General features: G+C 43.2%; 1 protein-coding gene across 2 annotated transcripts; it reads left to right on the top strand.

Moving 5' to 3' along the window:
• The first annotated feature begins 725 nt into the window (after positions 1–725).
• mllt1a (MLLT1 super elongation complex subunit a) lies at positions 726–26,145 on the top strand. 2 transcript variants are annotated; one of them, XM_061825814.1, is made up of 12 exons: positions 726–1,170; positions 12,398–12,578; positions 14,025–14,107; positions 14,904–15,047; positions 15,270–15,395; positions 17,978–18,634; positions 18,880–18,970; positions 19,168–19,279; positions 19,429–19,528; positions 19,651–19,719; positions 20,127–20,198; positions 21,552–26,145. In XM_061825814.1, the coding sequence occupies exons 1-12, from the start codon at positions 1,159–1,161 to the stop codon at positions 21,678–21,680; spliced, it is 1,776 nt and encodes a 591-aa protein (XP_061681798.1). In that variant the 5' UTR covers positions 726–1,158; the 3' UTR covers positions 21,681–26,145. The 2 variants fall into 2 exon arrangements, with proteins under 2 accessions (XP_061681798.1, XP_061681797.1); XM_061825813.1 differs by having other exon boundaries at positions 19,651–19,728.
• Positions 26,146–27,423: the final 1,278 nt, after the last annotated feature.

The following is a 27,423-nucleotide window of genomic DNA, read 5'->3' as shown; positions in this document are numbered from 1 at the left end:
ATGAATCCTTGATTGAATAGAGAGCTTTGAATATGAAAAGGAATGACTTTGTTCTGTTGAGTTTTGAATCAAATATCCTGTAAGTGCAGCATATTTGGATAAATATAGACAAACTGAACCACTGTGGGCTCAAACAAAATCAAACATTTTTAAATATCAGATAAAGATAACCCAAGTAAACATAAGAGGCTTGTTTTCAATTGTGATGTTATTTATTAAGGGGTATGTGGGGGGGGGGGTAATTCAAAGCTACCTGGATATGTATGGGGAAAAAAATGAATTTCTCTCCTTGTTGAATCTTCAATACTTAATTACATTTTTTTTTCTTTTGGAAAACTGGAGTTCATTTCCACTGACCACACCCATCCATGGTGGCAGTGTGGTCACGTGGTTAGCACTCCACCTCAGGACTGGCATTCGGGGTTGAATCCAGCCTTCGGCCTTGGTGTATCTGACCACTCACCCAAAAGTCAGTTTAGTAGAGGCCAGGTCCGACTGCAGTATAGAAATGGAAGTTATGGCACAAATGTACATAAAAACGTATTTATTAAGTACACTATTAAGAGAATGCCTCATGCACAAATTGAATGCAGTAATCTTTGCTAAATAAAATGGTATTTTTCCATAGTTGTATAGTATGGAGAATGTATCACGATAACAGACTACTACGTAATTTGCCCAGAGGACAGTTCATCTGAGTGCTTTTTATTTGTGTGGTAATTTACTTGGAGTAAAATTTAAGAGCAAACCCAACAGGTCTCGCATATCGACGTTCTGCATTGATTCTAATAGTATTCATTATCAATTACACCATGTGCATTTCACAATTGAATCAGAGGCGCAGCCATTGGGACGTTTCGCCTGTCACTCGAGAATACCATCACAAAAAGCGACATTTGTATTTGCAGGAGGAGGCGAGGCCCGCCTTCCGATCGGCTCTGATTGGCCGTTTTCAAGAGAGCCGAAAATCCGCGCCCTCTCATTGGACGAGAGAGCTTTCTGTTTGGGTTGCCTGCCAGCGGCCCGTCTGGACGGGGAGGGGAGCCGTCTGCCTTCCGCTTCTCGGCTGGATTGACACACAATGAGGAGCCGAGGCAGGGGAGACGCTCCACGAACGCCGCTGTAAATACAAACAGCAATCACTGAGGCCGGTGAAACATGGAGAACCAGGTAGGGTGGCTTCTGTCTCCGCTTTTCGGCCGCTTAACTTTCCACGAGAGGGGGGTGGAAATACAGGCGGCTTTCTCGCTGGTCGGGGCAGCGAGAATCCTCTGTTGTAGTCGCTTGAAGAGAGGGAGGGAGAGAGAGAGGGAGGGAGGGAGAGAGAGGAGGGGGTGGGGGGGGGCAACGCTGCTCCTGCTCCTGCTGCTATACAAGTCGTAGTTGTTTGGTTCTGGAGCTATGCTAGCTGGCCACTCATACATCGGCATTTACCGCTAACTAGCTTCACTCCGCCGCTCCGTGCAGTGCCGCTGCGTAGCCGAAGCCCCAAATCACCACACAAAAGATACGCACGGCCGGTATTTATCATGCTCCTTTTTCGGTTCAAAGTCTAATGCAATTATTAGTTCGCCCGAAAAGCTTTTTTTTTTTTTTTTTTTTTTTTTTGGACTGGCGGCAGTGTCCAGCTAACGTAATAAGTCCACAGAACCGGGGGAGTCTCGGCCGTTGGCTAAAGGCTGGCTAAGGAGCCGCGGGGACAAGGCGCCGGCTGGGAAAAGGCTCGCTTGTTCGTTCGTTCGTCCTGTGCTTCCGAAGCCAGGGCGGGGCCCCCCCCCCCCGTAACTGTCATACTTGGAAAAGAAGCCCAACGTGGACACTACCAGCTTGTAATATCAGACTCATTTTGGCCAACATTTGGTTAATTGTTAACGCGTGTGCACCACTTTTCTTCAATATAATACCATTGAAAAGGGTGGGGGGGATCTAGCAAAGTCCTAATGTGGAAAATTTGAACCGTACTCATGCTTTGATTGGCAGTCATCATTGAGCCAAAATGTCCAAAACATACACTATTAGTGGAGGACATATTTCATATCAAACTGATTTTGCACAATTTACTGTAATTTGAGGGTTAGCTTTTAAATTTGTAACTCGTGCAACTACAGTACATTGCCTGCAGCTTTCGACTGGTAGAAATCTATGCATCCTCAACTGACATCCTTTTCATGATCTATAATTCTTACTAGTTTCCATAGTGGTTTTGATCTTCAGCAGGTCTTGACCCTGCGGCCTTCAGGTGCTCACACAGACAAGCCCTTACAAATTGACATACTTCCTCTTTCATTGTTTCACTAACAGGTACATACGTGAATAAATGTACTTATTTCTACTGTATGTAAAGAGTTGTCATTGTTTGTAATGCCCCCCCCCCCCCCCACTGCATCATGTTTGAAACTTCAGCCAGTCTGCTGGTGGATGTCTGGAACTGCTTCTTACTAAAGTTGCTTAAGATTGGTGAGCGAGCATGCAGAAGACATGTTCATCTCCCTGCAACTTACACATATTGCCACTGTTTGCCATTTATGCAGGAATTGCATAGATATGCCCACAGTTTTTGCCAGTTAATGATTTTTCCAACGGAAAGATATTTTTGAGCGTCTTTTCGTGGTCCTTTTTTATGTTGCTGCCATTGCCCTGCAGAGAACTGATTGAGCTGATTATTATGAAGTAGTTGCCCTGTAATTTTGTATCTTTGTAAAACGTATAGCCAAATTGCCATCCCTTGCTTTTAACGGACAGCTCAAGGATGCAAACAGAAGCCAGAGTATAGTGAATTTAGGAGATGCCATAATTTGTCCTTCTGCCTAGTTTGCTGGCAAAAGAGGGCTGGATGGGGCTTGCACTTCACTTGAGGGTTTCCAAGCTGCCAGATTTTTTATGTCATGTTGAGGATGATGGCCCAGCAGTTTCCTTCCTTCGACATTTCTATGACAACCAGTTACACCGAGGGGCACTTGTGTGCAGTGGAAAACAAAATCCTGGGATGAGCGGGTGAAGCTCAGTAGAGTCAGCGGCGTGATCTACGGAAAGCTGGCAGCCAACGCGGACGCCGATGTTAGGTCAGAGATACTGCAATGAACTTGGATTTTCATTTTAGGTTATGCTTAAAGGGGAAATCCCCTGGTTTCCATGAACAATGTATCCAATAGGTCATGTAATCTCTACTCTATCTTGACAAGGTGATGTTAAATCCTCTCTCATTTAATAGTGTTTTGAGAAGATTTTTAACAGCAATTACGAATTTTCACAGGTGCTGCCATTTTCGCGAGTGACATGACCTACGTGGGCGTATGTGACGTGTTACGTGACGTTCCAAATGCTCGTTTACATGGGACACCATTATGCCCAGTGCTGATTTCTCAGATTTATCCCCATCTGATGAAGAAATAGCAGTTGATCGGGAAGGAACACTTCCATAAAGAGAGGCGGAGCCAGGGCGAGCTCGTAAGACTTCGCGTCATTCCGCCCGAAGAACCATCCAAATATTCCACATTATTTACAGCCGAGCGGCGGAGGGAGCTCGCGGGGGAGCCGGCGGCATTATTTACAGCCACAGGTCCAAATCTGTATGGAAGTATTCCTCCGTCTTCCCGATCAACCGAGCAGCGTAGAGCTGCTCACGACTGTGCCACTCACGAATGTGGATGGAAGTATTCCTCCGCCTTACAGATCAGCCGAGCAGCTGAGCCACTCACGGCTGTGTATGGAAGTATTCCTCCCTCTTCCCGATCAACCGATACTTCTATTTCTTCATCAGATGAGGATAAATCCGAGAAATCAGCGCTGGGCATGAATGGTGTCCCATGTAATGGAGCCTTTGTTGCGGCACAGCACACGTCACATCAGCGCACGTAGGTCATGTGACACGAGAAAATGGCTGCGCCCCTGAAAATTCGTAATTGTCGATAAAAATCTTCTCAAAACACTATTAAATGAGAAAGGATTTAATATCACATTGTCAAAATAGTGTACATATTACATGACCTATTGGATACATTATTAATGCAAATCAGTGGATTTCCCCTTAACGGGCAGTGTTATTGACACGATTGAGCTGTATTGCCTTATGATATAGTTGAATCTGATTGAGTTGTCGAATTTAGATTTCCATGAAAATTTATTTCAAAAGTCAAATTAAACTCGATTTCAAACAACCTCTGTTATCATTGATTGAAGCAAATCTGAAATTTCACTGGAGGAGTATCTAATAAATGTGTCGGGCTGTCATATCAGATATTTGAATTATTCCATTAATTACCCCGGTGAGTAATCAGATACAAAGATTATTTTACAAAGTTTATTGCAAATGGTTTACCACAAACCATTTGTCACTTATTAGGATTCTTTCAGGATTCAACAAAGTCAAATAAACTACAATGAAGCAGTATCACACAAGAGGTCGTGATGTTGTACTCAAATATTTTTGAAACTGCGCGCTACATGAGTGCTCATTAATATGAAGGGCTACAAATATGATATATACTTTTGAGGCAGCTGCAGTTGCAGGTATTTCACACCCTCGCTGCATGCAACGACTCTTTTCCGAATCAAACAAATTGAGTGTTATTTTTTTTCCGTTACTCTATTATGATTCAGTTACTGGGGAGGTCTTTAAAATACAAGAAAATAGGGGTTGGGGGTGGTGGAGGGATATGTCTTTCCAAAGTAAAGGCAGATGTTTGTCTTCTTTTGATTAAGCACAAAGATAATTGGTCTGCTTTCACAGAGAACAGCAGAAATGAGAGAATATATATATTTACATTTGAGAAGCCAGAGAATCTGGACAATATTAAGTTAAACAATAGCTCTAAACAATTGATCACTTATCAGAATAGGTGTCGATTGATTTCACAATTGATTAGTTGTCGATGAATCAATTATTTGTTGCACCTTTGCGAGTGAATATTGTAGACTTTTTTTTTTTTTTTTTTTGGATAATATCACCAGAGAGGGTAACCTGCGATGGCAAAGAGTGAAAATGTGATGGTAACCATGGAAGCACACAGGCAAGTGTCTGACTGCTCATTACATTTCAGTTCCATATTTAATGCCACTAGGTTACATTATCGCTCTTACTGTGTGGTCAACTTTTCCCAGTACTACTAAAACTATCAAGAATCTCCAATAAAATTAAAACATTGCTTGTATAGTGAATTACAGTTGTATGATGATAAGATTTTGACACTAGAACAACTTATATTCCACATATTGAAAAAAAATGTTGGAACTTGGAAGTCAATTGGTCCCATGAACGTATTGTGCTTGATCTGGTTCCACTTTTGTGTCTCTCAAACATTTTTTTTTCCGGCCTAGCTGAGCTAAAGAAAACGATCTCTGTTTAAAAGTTTACAGTTTTAGTGCTGGCAACAAGGGCAAAACTTTGTACTGTAGATGTTTTTACCATGTTTCCAACTAGTAAAAGGGTATGAGTACACATTTATTGTTTCCTTTCTAAAAAGTTGAGGAGGGTATCAAAGTAACTGCTTGAACCCTGTGTTTAGTACCCAAGGTTAGATGGAGCAGGACATTACACTCTGCTGAGGTAATTGTCTCCATTCTATAACAACGGGAATGTAACGCAAACGTGTGTCCTCTTGAAATAATCAGTCACACTACAACAAGAGCTCTTTCCGCTGTATGTCTACTTTTTGAATTTATCTGTGGGTTTCAGAGTTCCACATAAGCACAGAATTGCTAAAACAGAGTCTTCGAGTGATGGTGTAAATTTGACCACAATAAACAAACCAATCAGTCTGTGTTCTCTGTCTTCCTGCTAATTACTCATTGTCCTCCCTTTGTGTCGACAATACTTGTCAGAAGTGCGGCTTGTTCGCTGCCACGGAAGCGATAATTAGTGACTTATGCCGCGTTGACAACAGACACGACGCAAACAGTCGCGCCTGCAGCTCGGCATCATGTTTAACATCGTTACCTGTAGCTTGTAGGCAGCTGGAGTGGCACATAACAGCGTGGGACAAGCGTTACCCTTCGTACCCGAAGGGCAGGAAGGTTGGGCGACTGTTCAATGTGGACCCGCCTGTTTATTTATTTATCAATAGTATATAGTTTACACGTCCGTGCGCTAGCTGTGGTTTTTGCTTGCGCATACCCAGATACAGTTATAGCATTTTTGTTTCTGCTTACGGTCCGAAAACGAAAAATGCGCTTTGGGTTATTTTCAATTTAAACATTGCAGTGCCTGAAATTTTCTTCTTAACGTTGAATGGGCTGGCTGATGGGCAGTGTTGGAAATGTGTACTGTGTAATGTCGCCAACTGGCTCCTTTTGACCTAACTGGATTGTGACTGATCACTGGCCATGTCTGGAATGGGAGTACTGTACCACTTTATTTGGGAAAGCCTCTGAGAGATCAGTTGTTTTTCGCGTCATGAGACGTGTGTGTGTGTGTGGTGTGTGTGTGTGTGTGTGTGTGTGTGTGTGTGTTGTGCTGTGGTTTAAATGACAGGATGATTTCTCATGTTATTAGTGATTTCCTGCTCCCCCCATCGGTGATATTGCACTGAGTGTATTGCAGTCTTTGATCGGGGGAAAACCTTTGAACAGTATGCATTTGTTTTTTCTTCCCTCACTGAAGCAATTTATTTTTTTCCCCATTTTGTTTTGAACTATTATGGCAATTTAAAAAAAAAAAAAAAAAACGATATTACACCCGATCACCCCGTCCCATTTCAGATATCTGAGCTCATTGAGTCTGATGCAGGTGGTTACTACGATTCTACGGTAGGGTGTGGTGGAGTGTGGATTTTAAGGGCATTACTGCCACAAAATGGCCAGGCAGAGTGCCAGGTGTGTGTGTGCGTGTCTGTGTGACTGTACGCCTGCATTGCATGTGTGTCCTTCTGTGTTGCAATGTGATCACTGGATGGAGTGCTTATCTCAGCCTTCTACTGCCCCCCCCTCCGCCTCCCCCTCCACATACACATACGCCCAATCACAGCTCACGAGCCATTCACAGCTGAAGGCAAATCCTTACATTCTTCCCTTTTTTTCCCAGGACATATACTGTAGTGCCTTTCTGTTGCTTTTTGTGTCACCATCTTAATTCATTCCTCCACTCCATGCCATAGGCACGTCACAAGCTAGCCACTTCTACACTACTGTACACATTCTCTCAAACACACTGCTGTCACAATGGCACGCTGTCGTTGTTCTCGTTAAAGAGATATGCCAGCAATATCCTTTCTCCTTTTGACAAATCTTTGGAGATCTACGACTCAGGCAGCCAAAATACTCCCGTGCCAATTTACGCCATTCCATTCCACCGGGAGACCACTCATTCTGTGTACGCGGGTACAATTCACATGGTCCTCCTCATGGGATTCAAGCTACCGTCGGCATAAAATTTTGCTGGCACTTTTTTTTTCCCCAACCTCTAAGGTAAAAAAAAAGTTATTCCAGGATGCTATCAAAATAGAATTTGAATCTGTCAAATTGATACATTAACTGATTTAACAGGCTAATACTTTAAGGCAGGGGTGTAAAACAAATTTTAGTTTGCGGGCCACATTCACCCCAATGGACCTTTCCAACTGGCGATCTTAAACTCCGTCCCCCTTAGCTACATTTGCCATGTCCCACCAGCTTCCAAAATGACGACTGAACAGAGCAGGTTTGAACTCTATTCTCTATCGTGTATTCCAGATATCATTGCGGTATGTTTTTTGCCAAATGCGTCAGACTTGTCCAAGGAGTGCTACAGAGAGGTCTCAACTATTTCACGCAAGGATATGTACACGGAATTTAGATTTTGGACGGAGCAGGACGCAATGTCAGAATTACAGCAAAATGTTGGCGATTGATGCAAAAAAAAAAAGTTTGTTGCCTCACAAACTTTATAGTGAAATCCAATAGGATAAAATAATGGAATCGTACTGCACATGTAAAGCAGGGTGAGTACTTTTTACTTAGAAAGATCACGAGTAATATCATAATTAATATCATCTTTATAAGTGAGTTAGGTTTGATTTTCTACATTCAAACAATGCTGATTAACTCAGCCAGTACCGTAGTCACCAGATGAAAAAGTTTGACTTAGCTCATAATGGAACCCAGTGCTCCCAGTCCGATGCGATACAAATAGGCAAATAGACGTTTCTCTTGCATGACATCGCGCATTTAGGTATCACTAACCCGACTCTTCGGCATAAAACATTACACACGTCATTCAGCAGGTCAGTGATAGAGTAACAAAGTGAAAGTTGTTGTCCTGCAATGTATAAAGCAGTGATAATAATTCAATCAAACTCAGAGAAGATACTTCTCCCTCACTTACCTTCAAACATACAGCCTTATGTTTGTTGATATTGTTCACATTTAGTTGTACGTGCGCTCTTCCGTGAGCCTTAAACCATTGTCGACACTTCGTCAGCTGTGTTTTAGGCTTTGAAAAATGAATCAACCGGGCCCCTTGTAACCGAGCGAGATATCTTTCATCAGAATTGCCCGTTCCCCAAGCACATCTGAGGACCATGTTCTTCGTAACATTAACTTTTCCAAGCGCAAGCTACTGACACCCAGCATTGCTTGTGGGACAATATGGTGAGAGGGGCGTGTCGAGCCAGGGGTTAAGACAATGTGGCTATCTGATAAACTATTGTTGTACCAGTGATTTACAGGTGGGAACGATCCATTTGATCTCAAGTGGGAAAGACCAGTATATCTTTGCCCTAATACTCTATAAATAGGGATGGGTGTCAAGAATTGAAATCACTGGGAACTGGTTCTAAAGTTAACAATACCTTGGAATCGTTGGCTGAATTTTCCTGTGATTCCCATATTAATTCTATATGAATTGAGCCCTCTTAATCACGCCTCCTGAAGTGACGTCACGCCACGTGCGCTGACGTCAGACAAACAATTGGCAAAAATATTGGCGCACCAAGAAAAAAATAGAGCGAAACTGTCCAATTTACCGGCTGATTTCTCACTCGCATTCTTATTTAACAGTGAAATATCGTTGAAAAGCAGACAGCAGGGTTCAAGTATTTCAGCGAGGGGTATTTCAATGGTATTTACACGCATATTGACGGAGAAACCATTGATATTAGCGCGAGGTCTTTCCAGAGTCAGAGGAAGACCGAGAAGCCACATAATAGAATATATTATAACCCAAAGACGAATTCGTCATTGACAGTTTCGTATTTTCGTGTTACATATCACACTTGTGTGCAGAATCTGTATATGTATCTGTATAGCCGTTTGTGAACCACCGTATGAAGGAAAAGAAGGCGAGGCTTGATTTACGAGTTGTTTCTCTCGTTTTCTTTGTGTGACGTCACGCGCTCCCCTCAATAATTATTCTTGAATTAGTGCCGAACCTACGCAAGTCCCGACCGAGTACGACAATCACTACTTTAGTGTCCTCAAACATCCTTCCTTCAGTCTTGATGTCTCAGTGCACGTCGAAGGCTTTTAGGACTGCTAGTCCGGTGTAGCCTAGCTCACCGCCGAACAGAGACACGTTTGTGCAGACAGATCATCGCAAAATATCGGTCAACACAGATCAAGTGTGACAATCATTCACACGTAGCTATATTATGCAAGCGAAGAACTGCTAATTCATTTATATGAGACATGAATTGAAAATCAAATTTAGGGTTTACCTTCGTGCAAACATATCTGGTTCCGGTTGATGTATTCAGTTGATCATGCGGTCTTCCTCAAAGTTTTATCCATCAAAGACATTTTTCGTACTCTGTCTTCTGTTCCGGTTGATTTTAGATGGATTCAGTTGATGATGCGGTCTTACAGAAAGTTTGATCATCAAAGACATTTTTCGTACTGGGTCTTCGGTTTTGGAAAGGGTACGAATTGAACTCCACCAACTAGCCTTTCAGGATACCTGTCGTCACTATTATAAAGTCCGTGACTACGCCTCTTAACCATATATATTGTTAAAGAACCCAAATACGCGATAAAACGCCAACAGAAGCTATACTGGACCATCCACCCAGTGTTGTCTGAGATTTGAGTCCGAGATTATGCAGATCTCTGGCCTCTGATTGGTCAGTGACTCGGATTGCGCAACATCCACGGAGGGGTCAATTGATGACATCCTTACACTTTTTACAGGGTTAGGGTTAGGGTTAGGTAGGGTTAGGGTTAGGCAGTGGAGGTTAGGGTTAGGGTTATAACCCTAACCCTGCATACACAATATGTGGAACATCTTGCATTCGCACAACTGGCCTCGGCCTTATGTGGTATTAATGTACATCACACTATTCTGAGTAAGGGTGCCACATTGACATCAAGAACATCAGTAAACTCATGATTAAAAAGAATATGAATTATTTGACTTGGCTTCATCGGGGCAGTACAACGGCAAAGTTAACTGGGATAGGCTTCGGCACTCCCACGACCCTTGTGAGGATAATCGGCTTGGAAGATTGCTGTCTGTGAATGTTATATTATTTGTCTATGTGTTATTATGGAGTTTGCCTGTGTATATTCGTTATTTGAAGAGAAAATCCCACTTGTAAATGCTAATTTTAGCTAGCCCGTCAATAGAAGTTTTGATTGTTAGTATTAAGCTAGCAATCCGTAAAATAATGTTTGTCTTGTATTTAAATATACATGTTCAGGGAGGGCAGAAGAAGAAGCAGTCCCCTCCAAAAGTATTGGACCGGCAAAGTCAATTCCTTTGTTTTTGTTGTATACTGAAGACATTTGGGTTTCACATAAAAAGATGACTGAGACAACATTTCAGAATTCCAGCTTTTATTTCAGGGTACTGTATTTACATCGAGCTGTGTTAAAACACGACAGGGCATGTTTTGTTTGAAGTCACCAACTTCTTGAAAGTGTACGAGCTTTTTCATAATCTCTAACAGGCAGCATACATTCACAGTCACTCACATTTGAAAAATGTACGGGTGTGGCCAGTAATGCCCGTTGATATAAAGTTGCGGGTGTGATTAGGGATGGAATCTCAAGACCTTAAAATAACTTACTGAGTTGTTATACCAGAGTATGTAGTTGTTACATAATACCATAATCATAATTTATTGACACTGCACAGACCGAGACAGACATTTTTAAAGAGGTCAATAGAAATTCAATTTCAAAACTAAATATAGACCGTTCACATTTAGATATCTGGACACACTAGTTACAACGTTACTAACGTTACAACTTAGATCGAGTCAAAGTAAATCACAATCTCATACTTATCATAGTTAGATACTGAAACATAACCTATGTTAGATCCCAGAAATGTTTTCACTTGAAACTGAATTTCCTTTGACATGGCTTATGATATTGATGACTTTTGACGTAAATGTGCTCGCAGTACTTGAAGAAGCTGGGAACATGCGCTTTTGGCATCACTTCCAAAAATGCTCAGTACGGTGAACTTGCATTTCCTGTTTCCGGGTGAATACTGATGGTTTAGCATCAGGCTTGTTTTGTTACCCTTTATGAAATAAACACGTAAACTAATGTCAAGACTACACAAAATAAGCAACATTTTTCAATATCTATGTATTTCTACTCTTAACAAATTTTACGGGCGTGAATTTTCGTGCATATGCCCCCGTCAAATCACAGTGACTGCATTCATAAAACAATTTCTTTACCAATTTTCCCCTATACTCTTGTAAAATGCGCACTGTACACAGGAAATTGCGCCCCCCACGTTTTCACATCATTGTTAAAATTGTGATTTGGTATAATTTTTTTTCTCTTTTTTTCATTTTAATTCTCTATTCAGTTTATGGCACTCGTGTTTTGTAAAATCAAGGCAACCTTTTAATATTGTCTGCTCAGCTGTTTAGTTTGACATTTGTAGATGATCAGATGACATTTTATGAACAATTCAGAAATGCTTATCTCATCTCTCACTTTTTGTTGAAACTGTATGCTAACGGAGATTAAACTTTACAACAGGTTTTTGTAATTTGATGTGTTAGGGGAAAAAAAGTAAGAATATTGTTTGTTATAAAAAGCCAAGCCACGATCACCAGACAACATTCAATTGATTTTATGGTAATTATGTAAAGGATATGGTTTACTCTGCTCAAAGTAAAAATATTAATTCATACTTTTTTTTTTCACTTGTAGGACACTATGTTTCATGGGTTATTCATTCTTCTCAGCACTCGACTATATTAAAATTGATTATTCTGTAACTCATCATGAGGGCAATAAAGAGTTTGAATATATTTAAGGGCCCAGCTGAATAAACCTGACCTTGCTGCTGTGCTAATTAAAGTATGGAAAACTTGTTGTTGAGAATGGGTGGCATGTTTTGATTGGATGCATCCTTCTTGTTCTCAGGGTCCGTTTCTTCGCTTCCTTGACCTTTGCACTTCCTGGACATTTTCGACCGAATGGAAAGGCAAAGCGTTGACAGCTATATTTGTTCTCGTCTTTCCAGTGCACAGTGCAGGTGAAACTGGAGTTGGGGCACAGAGCTCAACTGAGGAAGAAAGTAACATCCGAGGGCTTCACCCACGATTGGATGGTGTTTGTCCGAGGGCCAGAGAACGGCGACATCCAGCACTTTGTAGATAAGGTTGTCTTCCGCCTGCACGAGAGCTTCCCCAAGCCCAAGAGAGGTATGAGAGGCAACGTATTCACACACTTCCTCGAAGACAAGACGCATTTCACACACCCGTACCTAATGTGCTGCACATCAGCTAATGGGCCCGTTTCAAACGGCGGATCTGAAGTAATTAACAGAAAGGCACATCATTAAAACGGGAAGAATAAAAGAGTTCAGTGTCAAAATGAAGATGTAATCAGACGCTTAATGATATTTCAATGTCGTTTAATCACCTAATTTAAAGTATTTGGAGGTTGAGAAAACAACACGACCCAAATTGCCCTTTCTGTGGAAAACTTTACCGATATAAATGTTCTTTTAACCATATATAGACACATAAACACTAGTTTGACTTGAGGTTGTTTTTGCTAGGGATTAAACAATAATATCTGTATCCATCATAATACTGCATGTATTACATTTAGTGCCCTGAGATTGGCTGGATCAGTGAATCAGATGGTAAAGCGTTGGCCTCGCAGTTCTGAGGACCCGGGTTCGATCTCGGCCCCACCTGTGTGGAGTTTGCATGTTCTCCCCGTGCCTGCGTGGGTTTTCTCCCGGCACTCCGGTTTCCTCTCACATCCCAAAAACACACTCTAAATTGCCCCTAGGTGTGATTGTGAGTGTGGCTGTTTGTCTCTATGTGCCCTGCGATTGGCGGTTGCGTGTGCCCTGCCTCCTGCTCTTTGACAGATAGGATAGGCACCAGCATGCCCCGCGGCCCTCGTGAGGATAAGCGGCAAAAGAAAATGGATGGCTGGATATCTTTGAAGGTCGTTTTTTTTAAAGTACTGCAAAAAGTGTGGGTCTTCCATTTTGTTCTCTACCGGGTAGCCAAACTGTTTCCATACGACTGATCTTAATGAGGTTGGGAGGGTTATTAGTCATACAGTATGTCTGGAAAAGCCAACTAGAACAGATGACATTCTTTTGGCGTTGATGAAAAGAACTTTAATAGTAGATGGCCTGTGCTGATTTCTATCTAACACGAGTTTGCTTGTGATTGAACACAACCACATTTCGGTGATAAGAGGGTTGTCCGCCTTTGTGCAACCACATTATTTCATCCATCTATCCATTTTCTGAGGCACTTATCTTCACAAGGGTCGCAGGAGTGCTCGAGCCTCTCCCAGCTATCTTCGGGCAAGAGAAGTACACCCTGAACTGGTTGCCAGCCATGCACAATCATTATTTCATTTTTGCTTCCACTCTCAAAATATATTCTTTGTTCAAGTTCTAGGCCACATGAATAAGTTTTTAAATGATTTATCTTGGTGTCGTTAATTACAAAAACCTGACATTTTATGTGCGTATATATATATATATATATATAATATATATATATATATACATACATACATAAATTTAAAAATAAATATAACCCCCCCTCAAAAAAAAAAAAAAAATAATCCGCCAAAAATCATCCCGGCGAATGTTCCTCCTGTCTTTGTGTCTGCAGTATGCAAGGAGCCCCCATACAAAGTGGAGGAATCAGGCTACGCAGGCTTCCTCATGCTCATTGAGGTGTACTTCAAGAACAAGGTAAGAGGGGGGAAAAATGTTTCATTGGTTCTAACAGATTTGTCTAAAAGGATTAAAAAAAAAAAAGTGCCCAATCGAGAGCAATTGTCCAAGGAAAGTAGTATCATATGTGTTTAATAACATGTTTTAAAAAAAAAACAATAATGGAGTGGATATACTTTGAAGTTAAACGCTTGTGAGTTTTACTTGAGGACCTTTACCGGTTTTAAACAAATGAAGTCTTGAATACTTTTAGTGGAAACACTTTTTCCCTCTGTGATGTCCAAGAAATGGTGGTAGTTCTAAGTCCAGAAGTAGTCTGGTTGTTCCGGTACTTCAGACATAAAAATAGTTTTGACTCATATGATGCCAGTAAAAATAAAATTAGAACAACCTATTATATTATCACTTCATCATCATCATCTTACACTGTTTGAGTTCTCAATAGGCAAAACAATGAAGTCCCCTTACAGATGATGCTGAAGGGAATCCTACAAGTACCGTAAATCCCGAGCGCACCTGGTTGTAAGTCTCGGTACATAGAGTTTAACGCTAGTTTAGCGCGACGCTAGCATTAACGTGGCGCTAGGGTTAAACTCTTTCGGTGTAGCGAGGCTTATAACCTGGTGCACTAACGCTAGCACGGCACTAATGCTAGCACTGCGTAAACAGCAGAGTTGAAAGCGTGTGAAAAAAATTGCCGTAAATTACGGTAATATTTGATTCTTATCAGTTTGGAGACTTTTGTTCATTCTGTTTGGCTGTTTGCTTCCACCTACTCTCACATTGATGTCCTGAATTGATGAAATATGTTTAGGAAGAGCCAAAAAAGGTGTGTTTCAACTACGACCTGTTCCTGAATTTGGAGGGTAATCCTCCGGTTAACCACCTCCGCTGCGAGAAACTCACCTTCAACAATCCCACCAAAGATTTCAGGAAAAAGCTGATCAAAGCTGGAGGGGTGAGACTGCTCAACACATGTTGAAACCACTGTTCTTGTCCATACAGTTTAGTTGTAGCAACTCACATGGTAAAGACATTCTCTGAATTCCTTTTCTCTCCGGTTGGGGGAAGAAAAAAAATAATAATCCAAATATACTGTATTTTTATTTTTTGAATTGTTATACTGTAATTTGTGGTGTAGATACATGAAACCCGCAACTATCTTCCCTTTTAAATGTAGGTGTTGGTGGTTCCGGAGGTGGCTGAAGCAGTATCAAGACCCAGTCCAGACTACCCAATCCTCCCCACCATCCCCCTCTCAGCTTTCTCAGATCCCAAGAAAACCAAGACATCTCATGTGTCCAAGGTTGGTTACGCTCCCAAGTCACAATGCAGAAAAATTGAAATTATTTAGTCGTCATTCTCCTCTCGCAAGGGCAATTCAAAAATTGCAAGTGTGAGAGTAAAACTGTAAATTTGCTTGGTTGTATGCCTTTAACCATCACATCTGCCCCCTAAGCTGGCTGACTCAAGCCTATAATTGTTACCAACTGTCGTTAGACACCGGCATGCGTGCTAAATTAGTCAGACATCTAATCTTACCTTTGAAGAAAAAATGTGAAGATTCTTTGCATCGGTCAGTCTTGCCTCACTTAAATCTATCACTGATTGTAAATGTTTTGTATTCTACATCTGTCTGCAACAAGACTACAAAGTCCTATAAATGTGAGATCCGAAATATGACTTTTACACATTGTAAAGAAAAAAGAAAAAAAAAATCATTCACCAGTTTTCTTTCCAGGGGTTAATTGAGTTACACTGTGGTATGTTTCCTACATTGATCTTTTCCAGCCTCTTATTAAATTGGTTTCTAATTCCATTGCCAAGAATGGGCCACGTGTTCTTTTCTCTCCAGTACTCAGTAGTCAGATGATATTTCAGCACTTCCATTTGTTTCTCATGCTGTGAAGACAACAAAGATATAATTATATATTACATTTGTTTGGACGGCATCAAACATTCGTAAACATTTGCGTTACATGCATAATAATTACTGTCTGATAACATGTATTGTGGATATAAAATGTCGACAGCACAGTTCAAATACCGAGATCAATATAAATCAATAAAACGTGTTGTCGCTGTTAATGTGACCTATAACCTGTGCTCTGAGAGAGGGAACGTAGAAATAAACAATTGATGTGGTTGCAAAAGTGTGCACATCCTCTTAAAACTGGTCATGTTGTTCAAAATTAACCAGTTGCATTCCATCTCATGCGAAGCGGTAGACGGCGTACACATGTCACCATTTAAAGTGCCTCTGATTGCACCAATGAAAGTCCAGGTTTTGAGTAGCAATTCCAGCAAACATCTGTCGGGTGATCAGAAGAGGACTGTGAGTTTTGGAGCGTTTTAGCAAAAACTCCTGTGTGAGTGAACAATTATCGCCACATTAAGATGTGACACACTGACAGACTCCTTCCCAAATTACTGAAGGCTGTAAGATGGCAGTAAAGTATTAGTTTGAGAGTATCCATTTTTAATCAAGAACCTTATTTTATGATTTTTTTTTTTTTTTTTTACGGAATATATGTGACATTAATGCTGGAAAAAGTTTGAAGATTGGTTTTGCTTGGTTTCATTTTTATCACAAAATTGGAGATTTAAAGGTCAAGTGTCATCCCTACAAACATTCTAAAATAGATGTTGAAGTGAAAAATACATATAACATTATTCACTTCAATGTCTACATGAAAAAAGAAATATGAGCGGAGAGCACGGCATCCATGCGCAAAGTTGCAGAAGTGTCATTTGACGACATCCAAGTGGTCGCCATATTGGCTGCATTTACTGTCCGTGACGTTACACCGGACATTCGCCATTGAAAACACGCTGTGGCCCCTACAATGGGACACGCCCCTTCAGACACAGAAGCTCTTTTCGAAGAAGTGAACATCTCACAATCAAGTGAAGCGTCCGGGGCAATATTACCCTATTGTTTCGAGTCATATTTAGATGATATACGGCTCACGGCCAAACCACCTCCCCGCCCGATCCACCTCCGTGCGACGGTGATAAAAAGAACACCCGCCTGCGAGTGACGACGACGACGCGGCCAAACCGCCTCCCCATCCGTTCCAAACGGGGCCACACAAGCCACCCTGGCCGATGGCGATTCACAAGGCCGGCGGAGGCCGTCCTTCAGCGGCTGCTGCACGGGAGCCTTCCGATGCGCACATCGAGACATTTAGCATGCCTGAGTTACGGATTACGCCCCCCCCCCCCCCCCCCCTCAACTGAGGCGGATTACGTGGTTCGCCCCAAACTATTATTTATTTTAGTAGCTGTATACACACCTACCGGTCATTTGGAACCCACGAAGCTCTCGTCCTTTGCACCTGTGTAATCCATTTTTCACAACGAACTGGGTCTCTTGAAAACTTATGAAGAGTGAATCCATCCTCCTGAATGTTCAAGCAATGTCCAGCAATGCAATGAGCCGGCATTTTGGCTAACACGGAGGAACGACGAGCTACCTTCCCGCAGGTAAAACTAATTGAAAGAATCGAGTCTGCCTGAGCGCGCTACAGCCTCCGTCACTTCCTGCTTCTTCTCGAAAACAAATCCCTCGAGAGGTTTTTCGTGGTGGGAGTTACAAAAATATACATATACGTCAAAATCATGTTTTGTGGTGGGAAAAAAACGGATGGGTCCATACCAGCTGTGTTTTTTTTAATTAATAACATACCAAAAATCATCCATTTCATGACACTTGACCTTTAGGCTTGGTTCTGCAGATTTTTTATATTCACTGTACATGGTCACTTTGTCTTCTGCAGTCAAGGATCCATGTTTATCTCAAACACTTTCCCAGAAAATATAAACAGAGTCTTGAGGTAATAGAAATCTTTTGTTGAATATCTTTTGTTTATTTTTTTGTATCGACAGGAACCCAGTAAAGAAGGAGGAGGTGGTGGGAGCAGCAAGGGACCCAAACCGCACAAGATGACCAAGGAGCACCGTGAAAGACCCCGAAAAGACTCTGAGAGCAAAGCCACGTCGAAAGGGGACAATGACAGAGATGGAAGTAGCAAGAGTGGACGTGAGCCTTCCTCATCCTCATCTTCCAAAAAGCCATCAGACATCAAAGTCAAAGATGAAGTGAAGGTCCTGCCCAAGGCAGCCTTCAAGGAGCCCAAACTCACCCTGAAGGAGTCAAAGATGGAGGGCATGTCTCCAAAGGGAGGGGGGGCCGGGAGCGGTGGAGGGGGTGGCGGCGGCAGCGCGGGAGGAGGAGGGGCTCCGGGAGAATCCAAAGCCCCCGGCAAAAGACCCTCTACTGTGGAGTCTCCCAAGCCCAGTGCAAAGAAGCAGAAAAAGGTCAGCTCTGAGGGGCCGAAGGGCCCCTCCGGTGGCCCCTTCACAGGTTCCCCTCGTGTGTCGTCATCGTCTGCTGCCAGTCAGCCCTACGCTGACAAGAAACACTCCAAGGAAAAAGGTCGCTGGGCCAAGGGCAAAAATGACACACAGGATTTAAAAGAGCCCAAAAAACTGCACGAGTCTGAAGAGTCAAATTCGGAGGATGAAGCGTCTTCTAAGTCGGAGGTATGATGGTTGTTTTGCTTTATGTATTGATTTTTTTTGTTTTTGTTTTTGTTTTTTTGTAGAAGGCAAAAATGCAAAGAGATCTGCATCTAGTTTTAATTCCAGCTCAACAAAGAGTTGCCAGCCCATAGTCCGTCGGTCTTTCTCTCAACAAAGATTGTGTCAAAGTGTACTTCTGGAGCAGATGTAGGACCCAACTCTGTATACATATTTTAAAAAGAATCATCATGCCTCTCCACATCCAGCAATCAGCTCCTTCCAGTCCTTCAAACTCGAGTTCCAGCTCTGACTCCAGCTCCGACTCTGACTTTGAGCCAGGACAGAAACCGGGACAAGGTGCGGTGTACGAAACTTGATTTTGAGCAGACATCAATGTCCAAGCACAAATATGAGTCATTTGAATTAAAATATTTTGTGAGACATTTGATTGTTAAATATTGCTTTCGGTTGTTTAACAATTCATAATCCCGGTCGTTTGGTGTGAGCGGAACAATCCGCAGTGTTGTTTGAAAAGTAGCCTTTGTTCCTCTCAGGTCCCCTGCGATCCATGGTGGAGGAAATCCAGTCAGAGGAGTCGGACGATGACGACAGCAGCTCGGAGGAGGGGACCCCTGTGAAGACTAATCCCCCCAATCGTGACTCCCGGTCAGTCTTCTCCCCCCCACGCTGGGAGCCCTGAAATACAACCATAGATAACATTGACCCATTTTAATAGCAATTAATCGGACATTCAACCTCCACATCCAGATCTGTGTGGGACTAACCTTTGACCTTCTCCCTTTCCCCCCTGTCAGACTTAGCCTGGACAGCGAGAGCGACAGCAGTGACGGCTCGCACCGCCCCGGACGAGACCCCGCCCCACCCCCGCAGAAACACAGCTCCTCCAATAATAAAGTCAGGCCTCGTTTCTCACAGTCATGACTCATACGTATAATTTCTGGGTTTTTAGGCCTTTTCAACGTCTGTCATAACGTTCTTTATTCTCATTCGGAGTCTCTGCGTGTGTCTGAGTGCAGGTATCTGGCAGAAAGAGTCCAGACTCGTCGTTCCGTTCCGAGAAGGTGTTGAAGAAGGGATACGACAAGGTAGGAAGGGTAAATACCTCCACTTTTTATGCCTCATCTCTCACACACGTGTCATTTTAACCTGCGCTCACTAATTCATTTGGAATAGTCTTATGCAAATAGTTTTCCACGAGCTGCCACAGCATCCTTAAGCCTTCCCTCTTAAATAATTTCTTAAACTGTGAAATTCGCTCAATACCACGTTGTGTATCCTTCAGGTAGCTCAAGCTGTTTTGACAAAAATGCGTGCTGTTGGCATTGATTTTTAAAATGTTGTCTTTCCCCACTCCGTATTTTTGACTGCTTACAAAAAGCTCACGAGCACCTTTTTACCCCTTTTTACCCTTTTTAAAAGGCATTTGTTTTCATTTCATAACAATGTACCAGTGTTCAATAACCCTTTTCCCTCCTCCTACCAAACACTGCAGGCCTACACAGAAGAATTAGTGGACCTCCATCGCAGACTGATGGCTTTAAGGGAGCGTAATGTCCTGCAGCAGGTGTGTGTTCTTCTTTTTCTTTTCCCTGATACTTACTTCCATGATGATAGTGTTGCTTTCACTCTCCTAACGAGCACATGATTTCATCCAATTTGTTGATTGCAACAACTGGTTTGGACCATTATTCAAAAACTTGTGCAATAATGTGACCTCCAAAAGTGTCGCTCATTCTAAGGTTGGAATTACCGTAATTTCCGGCCTATAAAATGTGACTTTTTTTTCACACGCTTTCAACTCTGCGGTTTATGTGGTGATGCGGCTAATTTATGCATATTTTAAGGGGGCACTCCAGCGGAATAGGTAAGAGTGAACCCGGTGCAATATATCTGCGGAGGAGTGACTTTTACCAGTCCGGTCCTGTTAGCGCTGTGCTTATGTGTTACTGCCGTGTCTCAGTGAATTTTACCTTTTTTTTTTTTTTTTTTTTTTTTTCCCCCCAACAGGCCCTGTTAGCGTGGCAGCGTTGGTACGGGGGACTACTGTTAACGTGGCGGCTCTAGCGTTAAACTCTCTCTGTATACCGTCTTTGTAAATATCTTGCGTTTCAATGTCAGTTTCGATGTGGGCACTTGTGTATGTATGTACCAAACGGTATTTCCTTTAGAAATGTACTGGGTGAGGCTTATAACCAGTGCGCTCTGTCGGCCGGGAATTACGGTACTTTATTTTTATATAGGAGTATTTACATTGTTATTTTTTTCATCTGTTTTGACATCAGGAAGGGGATCCGGTTGTTTAAAAAAAAAAAAAAAAAAGAACTTCTGTGCCAATAATTTAACCATAATTGAACAAAGATATAAATTATTTATTGTACTGTCAATGTATATTTTTGGGCAGTCAAATGCACAAGTATACGGCACACAATAAATGAACATGACTGCTCCATTTTTTTTTTTTTAAACTCTCTTATCAGTGATGGGGCCCAAAAATCCTGATTATGTAAAGTCTAGTTACGACGTGCAAGTGATTTAGGTGACTGACCTCAATCTTACGTTTTAGTCATCCAAGGTGAATAAAAGTGAGAACTATTCATCCAGATGGCTCGTAATGTTGCTGCTGTTGTTCTGTTGTAAGCGCCAAAGTCCCGAGTTCGATCTCTCAGGCAGCCCGTTTATGCGGCCAACCACAGTATTTCAGTCTAAATTATGTGGTGCCTTGTTTAGTTTCTGCCAAGTATTGAAATCAATTTGACCGAATGGACATTTTGACAAGTGCCAAATAATCATGCCTTGTTGATGGTTCATCGCGTGAACTCACCTTTTCAGGACAAATGTTTCAAATTGTTGGTCACGCACGTTTTTATCCCAAAGATTTTTCCTGAAATGAAATTGTGACTGTGCCTTTGCGCTGCAGATTGTCAACCTGATCGAGGAGACGGGCCACTTCAACGTGACCAACACCACGTTTGACTTTGACCTCTTTTCGCTGGACGAGTCCACCGTCCGCAAACTACAGAGCTACCTGGAGGCCACGGCCACGTGACAGGAAGCGGAGCCGAAGGTCGCCACGTCTCCTCGGGGAGCGGCTCGTTCGTCGGCCCAACCCGATCGCTGAACCGCGACCACGCATGCGCCAGAACAAAGAAAGAAGCACACACGAAGACGCCGCGCCTCCACGCGCCGATGGCGAGGGGCGGTGGGAAACTGATGAGGCAGGAACCGGGAAGCTTGAAGATGGGGAGGATTTTCCACACGCATCTTTTTGGGAGTGAAGAACTGCAGAATTCACCCCCGCCGCCGCCCCCTGAACTCTTCACACTCCTGCACTGGTGTTGTTCCCCTCTTCACTAACTTAACTCACATTCTTCCCATTCACACTCCTTAGCGGCCAGGTCACCCCCCAAATTGCATCCGGCCTTCACAGTCCCTCACTTCTGTTGGTTTCGAATGCGCACTCGTGTACCTCCCAGGTTCACACGCACACATCGTACGTCACGCCGGGTGTTCGGATCTCTGCTTTTCCGACGTCTGAACCTGCGTCGCGTTGACTCCTTCCTTGCACTGAAAGCTGAGCTGTGACCTGCCGCCAAGCAGCCCCCTCCCTCCTCCTTATCCGAACGCCCCCCACCCCACCCCACGCCCCTTACACCTGCCCTCTAACTGCATCCCTCCCATGTCAGCGTGCACCAAAGGGCTCCACTGCTTGTCGTCAGCGCGCACCTGAATTTACCTGCTCGTGGGTTTTTAAACCTTAACAAAAGTAGCCATACTCGTCTCCCAGTATACAAAAATAAGGAAAATTAGGGGCCATGCGATGCGTTCCCGCCCTTTGTAATTTTTTTTTTTTTTTTTTTTTTTTTTTTTTTTTACATTTTATTTTTCTACAAGTGCATTTGTGTTTCTACTCCCAGATTTGCGGTTAAATGACCTGTGAGCTATGAATGTATATCGCTTTTATTTTTCTACGCCCAACAGCAACAAGCCCACTCTAGTGCCTTTCTCTGCAGTGTGAGGTGGGTGTTAAACACCCCCCCCCCAGCTCTTCTTTAGGGGGTGGAGGGGGGGGGGGACCAAGTGTTAATCGGGCTGCCTGATTATTCAGTATTGTCTTAATGGCATCCCTTTTCTTCCTCAGTGTCTTTGTAGGCCGTTGACCGTCAGCCATTCCTTTCTTCATCTCTGTAGAAACTGTACAAGTTGTAACTGTTCTTGCTTTCTGCCACTAGTTCAGTGTTTGATATGGGTGGGGTGGGGGGTGGGGTACGAAATATGAATTAGCTGTAGTAACTGTTGATTTGGGCTGCTGTGTATGTGTGCGCTCTTGCTTCCTTCTTCAGAAAGAAAGCGAAATAGCCATCCAATGTGGGGCCGCTGGAGAACCCCGTTGCCATGTTTTTTTGGTTAAAGTACGAGCAAATTTAACGGTCGATTCATCTAATTATTTATTTAAAAAAAATACGGTAGCACAGACTACCAATGGATGTTCTGAACTGTAATTTCAACACCAGTGTTGCGTTGAGTAATTGAATGCTGTCCAGAGGAGTTGCCGAGACGTGGATTTGTGAAAATGCTTCACATAGTTGACATGTTCGGCGTTTAGACGGTGAAGCGCTTGACATGGAATCAACCGCTCACGAGTGCACTCACAGCTCGGTGACGTCAATAAATCAAATTCGGTAGAACACAGTCCGCAGAATTCTTCCATCAACACGCACGAGGTGTGTCAAAAACTTTCAAGGACCGCTGTCAGAAATAGGGGTGGCAAAGTTAAAGCATCACCTCATGATTAATCTCCCCAAAATATCGCAATCATATATTCACTGATTACCGTAATCCCCGGCCTACAGCGCGCACCTGGTTATAAGCCTCACCGAGTACATTTGTAGAGGAAATACCATTTGGTACATACACAAGCCACACCTGTGTGAAAGCCGCAAGTGTCCACATTGAAACCCACATTCAAACACGAGATAATACAAAGAAACGCGGTACACAGAGTTTAGCGCTAGCTAGTTAACTAACACTAGCGCTGCTTTCACGCCAGTGGCGCACTTACAGGGCCGGTAAAATACAATTTACCGGTAAATATCACTGAGACACACCAGTAACAGCAGCAACACGCTATCACAGTGCTAACTGGCCGGTAAAAGGCACTTCCTCGGCACATATAATCCACCGGTCTCATTCTTACCTTTTCCGCTCGAGTGGCCCTTTGAAAAAATGCACAAATGAGCCGCATCACCGCCTTAACCGCAGGGTTGAAAGCGTTTGGAAAAAGTCACGGCTTGTAGGCCGGAAATTACGGTAATCACTCCATTTATTTTGACCTTGCACGCTCTTTTACCTTAGCCACGAATGAATATCTGAAATGCGTGTGCAGGTTTCTCGAAGCTCAGTGAGTGAATGAGGAGGCGCTGGGCAGCAAATTTTGCTTCAAAATTCACCCCAATAGGAATGAAGAAACCAAGCAAAGGTCATTTGCATGCAGTGCAGCACGTGCGTTTAAAACACAATCTCAAAACAAAACGTTGCGGCACGTGTGCTGAATCAAAATTCAAAAGTGCGATGAATCTAATTCAAAAACACTAATAATCATCTGTTAATAGATATTTTGAGCTTTCCTCTGTGAGTTGGGCCGGACCAGCACTGGCTCCAAAGCGATGTTTTCTGAGACGAGATCGTTAGCGGGACAAACGCTCGTCTGCTCTCAATCCCCTGAGCGTCCGACAATTGGGGCAACCTCGCCATTCACTTGACCTGACACCACCCCTGGAAGTTTTTTGGGGGGTGGAGTTGAGGGGGGGGTGATTCACACCAACTACTTTTCAACACTGGACATTGACAAAGGAAAGAAAGTGTTGAAGGTCAAACGGAGCCAATCCCAGCTGTCACATTAGTGGCGGCGATGACAGCAAATTGTTCACATCACTTAACTGCAGCGATGAACGGCGGCGAGGGCCAGCGGCCCGCTGCCGGTGGCGAGTCACTGAATCCTCCCTGAAAAGTTTTTAGAAATGCGCATCGATGCCACACTACGTTCCTGGTCAATGAAGCGCTTTCCCCTCATTTCGACATAGTTCGCTGTCATCAAGCCGGTGCGCTTATTACATTGTCGTGACAGCCAATTGCGAGAAGCGACCAACACAGCAGCCCAGCGAGATCGAGGTCCACGTCGTCGACGCCGCTCTGCCCGTTTGTGTATTTATTCCGACCTTTGCGTAGCTTTAACGCTGGTGTGTCTGCGTGTTGCGGGTGCCCGTCCCTCTGCTCGCTGTGACCGCTGTCCATTTGAAATAGTCTCACCCGGACCTTAACTTGTCACCCCCCCCCCCACGCCCTCCTACACTCCACCCTACGCCCAACCACCCACCCTGTGCCTCTGTCATCAAAACCTCCGCCACCCAGTTGCTTTGTGCGAGCAGACGACAACAAACCGCCGAGCGTTCTCTTCTCAGTGTACGTCCTAGTTGGTGAACTCTGAACTCCGTTTGACCCGCTTCTCTTTTAAGCCCCTTGTGGTGGCCGTCGGGGTCAGTGAAGCGGATTTCGACCCAAGAGAAGCCCCGCAGTCGATGTTTTATTTATGGACCTCTGCACTTTTGGCTGTGATGACTTCAGTACTTAGTTACCTAAACTGTATTTTTAAGGATTTTATACAATATTTACATGCAATATTATATTATTAGGGTTTTTTTTTTTGCCGTCATGTTTTTTGTTTATTTAATTGTCTTGAATTTTTGGCATGTTTTGTCACTATTATTTACCAACAAACATGCCTCTCGGCACTATTTTTGGGCCGAAACTGTTTTTTTTTTTTTTTTTTCTGGTGTGTTCCCTTTATGTTTTTTATTTGTTTGTTTTTTTTTTTGTGTGTATCATGACAGCTGAGCACCAAGAAGCAGGTGTCGCAGATGTTTTGCTGGATGACCTCAACCTAATCACTGTCTGCTTCCAGTCACAATAACTGGACCAGAGCGAGGACGTCACACTTTTGTTCAGGGAGCTGTTAACCTAAAAACAATTTTTTTCCCCCCACTCTTCTCTCTCTCTCTTTCGTGCTATGGTTGTTGTATGGTTTCATAGATGTTGCACTCCCTCGGCTCGCATGTAACATAGGAAAAGAGTTAGGATTGAGGTAGACGGGCATTTGGTCTGTGTGAGAAATTATGCTTGGACAATACAGCTGAGGTCAACGTCGTGCCGTGTGCATCTTTACGCCACAAAGGAATAGCTGCAAACTCGACAGCTCGAAGGATGTTGCGGCCAGGGCGCGGGCGTATTTATAAAGGTTTCTTTTCATCGACCGGGTGGGGGTCGTACAGGGGAGGCTGTGAGGAAATAGGTGGGATCGTCATCTGTATGTGGTCAACGCAGAATGGGGAAAAAACTGGAGAGGGCACATGAGTAACGTGATTTGGTAAAAAAGACAAACTTGGCATTGAAATACCACCATGTGGCCATATGATGCAAGTTGTTGTCCTAGACAGAACTCTTTTTTTTTTTTTTTTTTTTTTTTTTTTTTTTTTAAATCATAATAATAAAGTCACAAAGTACTGTTGTCACGGTGTCTGGTTATTGACCGCCGGCTGACCTGTTCATGAGGTTCATGTGGAGTTCATGTGGTTGTCTGTGGGGTGAAAAGGACACGCAGCGCAGGATTGGGCTCATCGTGCACTGACCATCCATTGGGGGGGTTCTGTTGGTAGGGGGTCCTGATTGCTGCAGTGCTCATGAATAGACTTGTGATGTCGTAGCACTGTGATGGAGGTGTCAGCAGATCCGGTTTTGAGATTTGATGTGACCCCTGTGACCATACGGTGACCTTTGCGTCACAAAGCAAGGTCAGTCTACTTGACCTATTGGTCCATCCACTTACTGGCAAATGTGAACAGAGGAAACTACACACTGCGCCACTGTTTAAGTGTGAAAAAAGGGAGAATGGGGGTGAAAAATGATGTATCGCTGCTCACCTTTTGAATATGCTTGACAGCATAATGGAGAGAAAATATGCGGAACATTACTGCCACCTGGTGGCGCTTTGTGTGAATTCCTGGGATTTTACATAGATGCGTCTGTTTTTGCATTTCCCGGCCACTGTAGTTCTTTTAAATAATATCGTCGCAAGTTCATGTCAGTTGTCCATCCATTTTCTTCGCTGCTTATCCTCACGAGTGTCGCGGGGAGTGCTGGAGCCTATCCCAGCTGTCAACGGGCAGGAGGCGGGGTACACCCTGAGCTGGTTGCCAGCCAATCGCAGGGCACATCGAGACAAACAAACAAACGCACTCACAATCGCACCGAGGGGCAATTTAGAGTGTCCAATTAATGTTGCATGTTTTTGGGATGTGGACGGAAACCCACGCAGGCACAGGGAGAACATACAAACTCTACGCAGGCAGGGCCAGGATTGAACCCGGGACCTCAGAACTGAGGCCAATGCTTTACCAGCTGCCCCACCGTGTCGCTCATGTTAGTTGTTCATATGAAAAGTGAAGTGCCTATACATTCATTCAGTAAACAGATTATTTTTAAAAGGCAGATTGCTATTTACTTCTAGATTAAAATCGTACGAAATGCTTTAATTTCTTGACTTTGATGATGGTGAAATATCTTATTGTTTCGTGAGCCATGGAGAAGAGTAAGTGAGACCAAAGCAGAATATTTGTCATATGCAGTAAAACGTGAAAATTGCAATTCAGGCGTTCTCCATCCAATCTTGCTGATATTGAGCTATTTTGTAACAAACGATGGAAAGAAATTTCCAAGGCTGCTAAAGATAGTAGTCA

This window comes from Syngnathoides biaculeatus, chromosome 7, assembly GCF_019802595.1.
Source record: "Syngnathoides biaculeatus isolate LvHL_M chromosome 7, ASM1980259v1, whole genome shotgun sequence".
Classification (NCBI taxonomy): Eukaryota; Metazoa; Chordata; class Actinopteri; order Syngnathiformes; family Syngnathidae; genus Syngnathoides; species Syngnathoides biaculeatus.
Note: the sequence above shows the minus strand (reverse complement) of the source record. Positions and strands in the feature narration are given on the sequence as shown.

Excerpts from the sequence above, each read along its gene's own strand:
- mllt1a (XM_061825813.1), top strand. Across the intron at positions 14,108-14,903 it reads AGGTGTACTTCAAGAACAAG|GAAGAGCCAAAAAAGGTGTG; the intron begins GTAAGAGGGGGG and ends AAATATGTTTAG. Across the intron at positions 19,529-19,650 it reads ACAGCTCCTCCAATAATAAA|GTATCTGGCAGAAAGAGTCC; the intron begins GTCAGGCCTCGT and ends GTCTGAGTGCAG.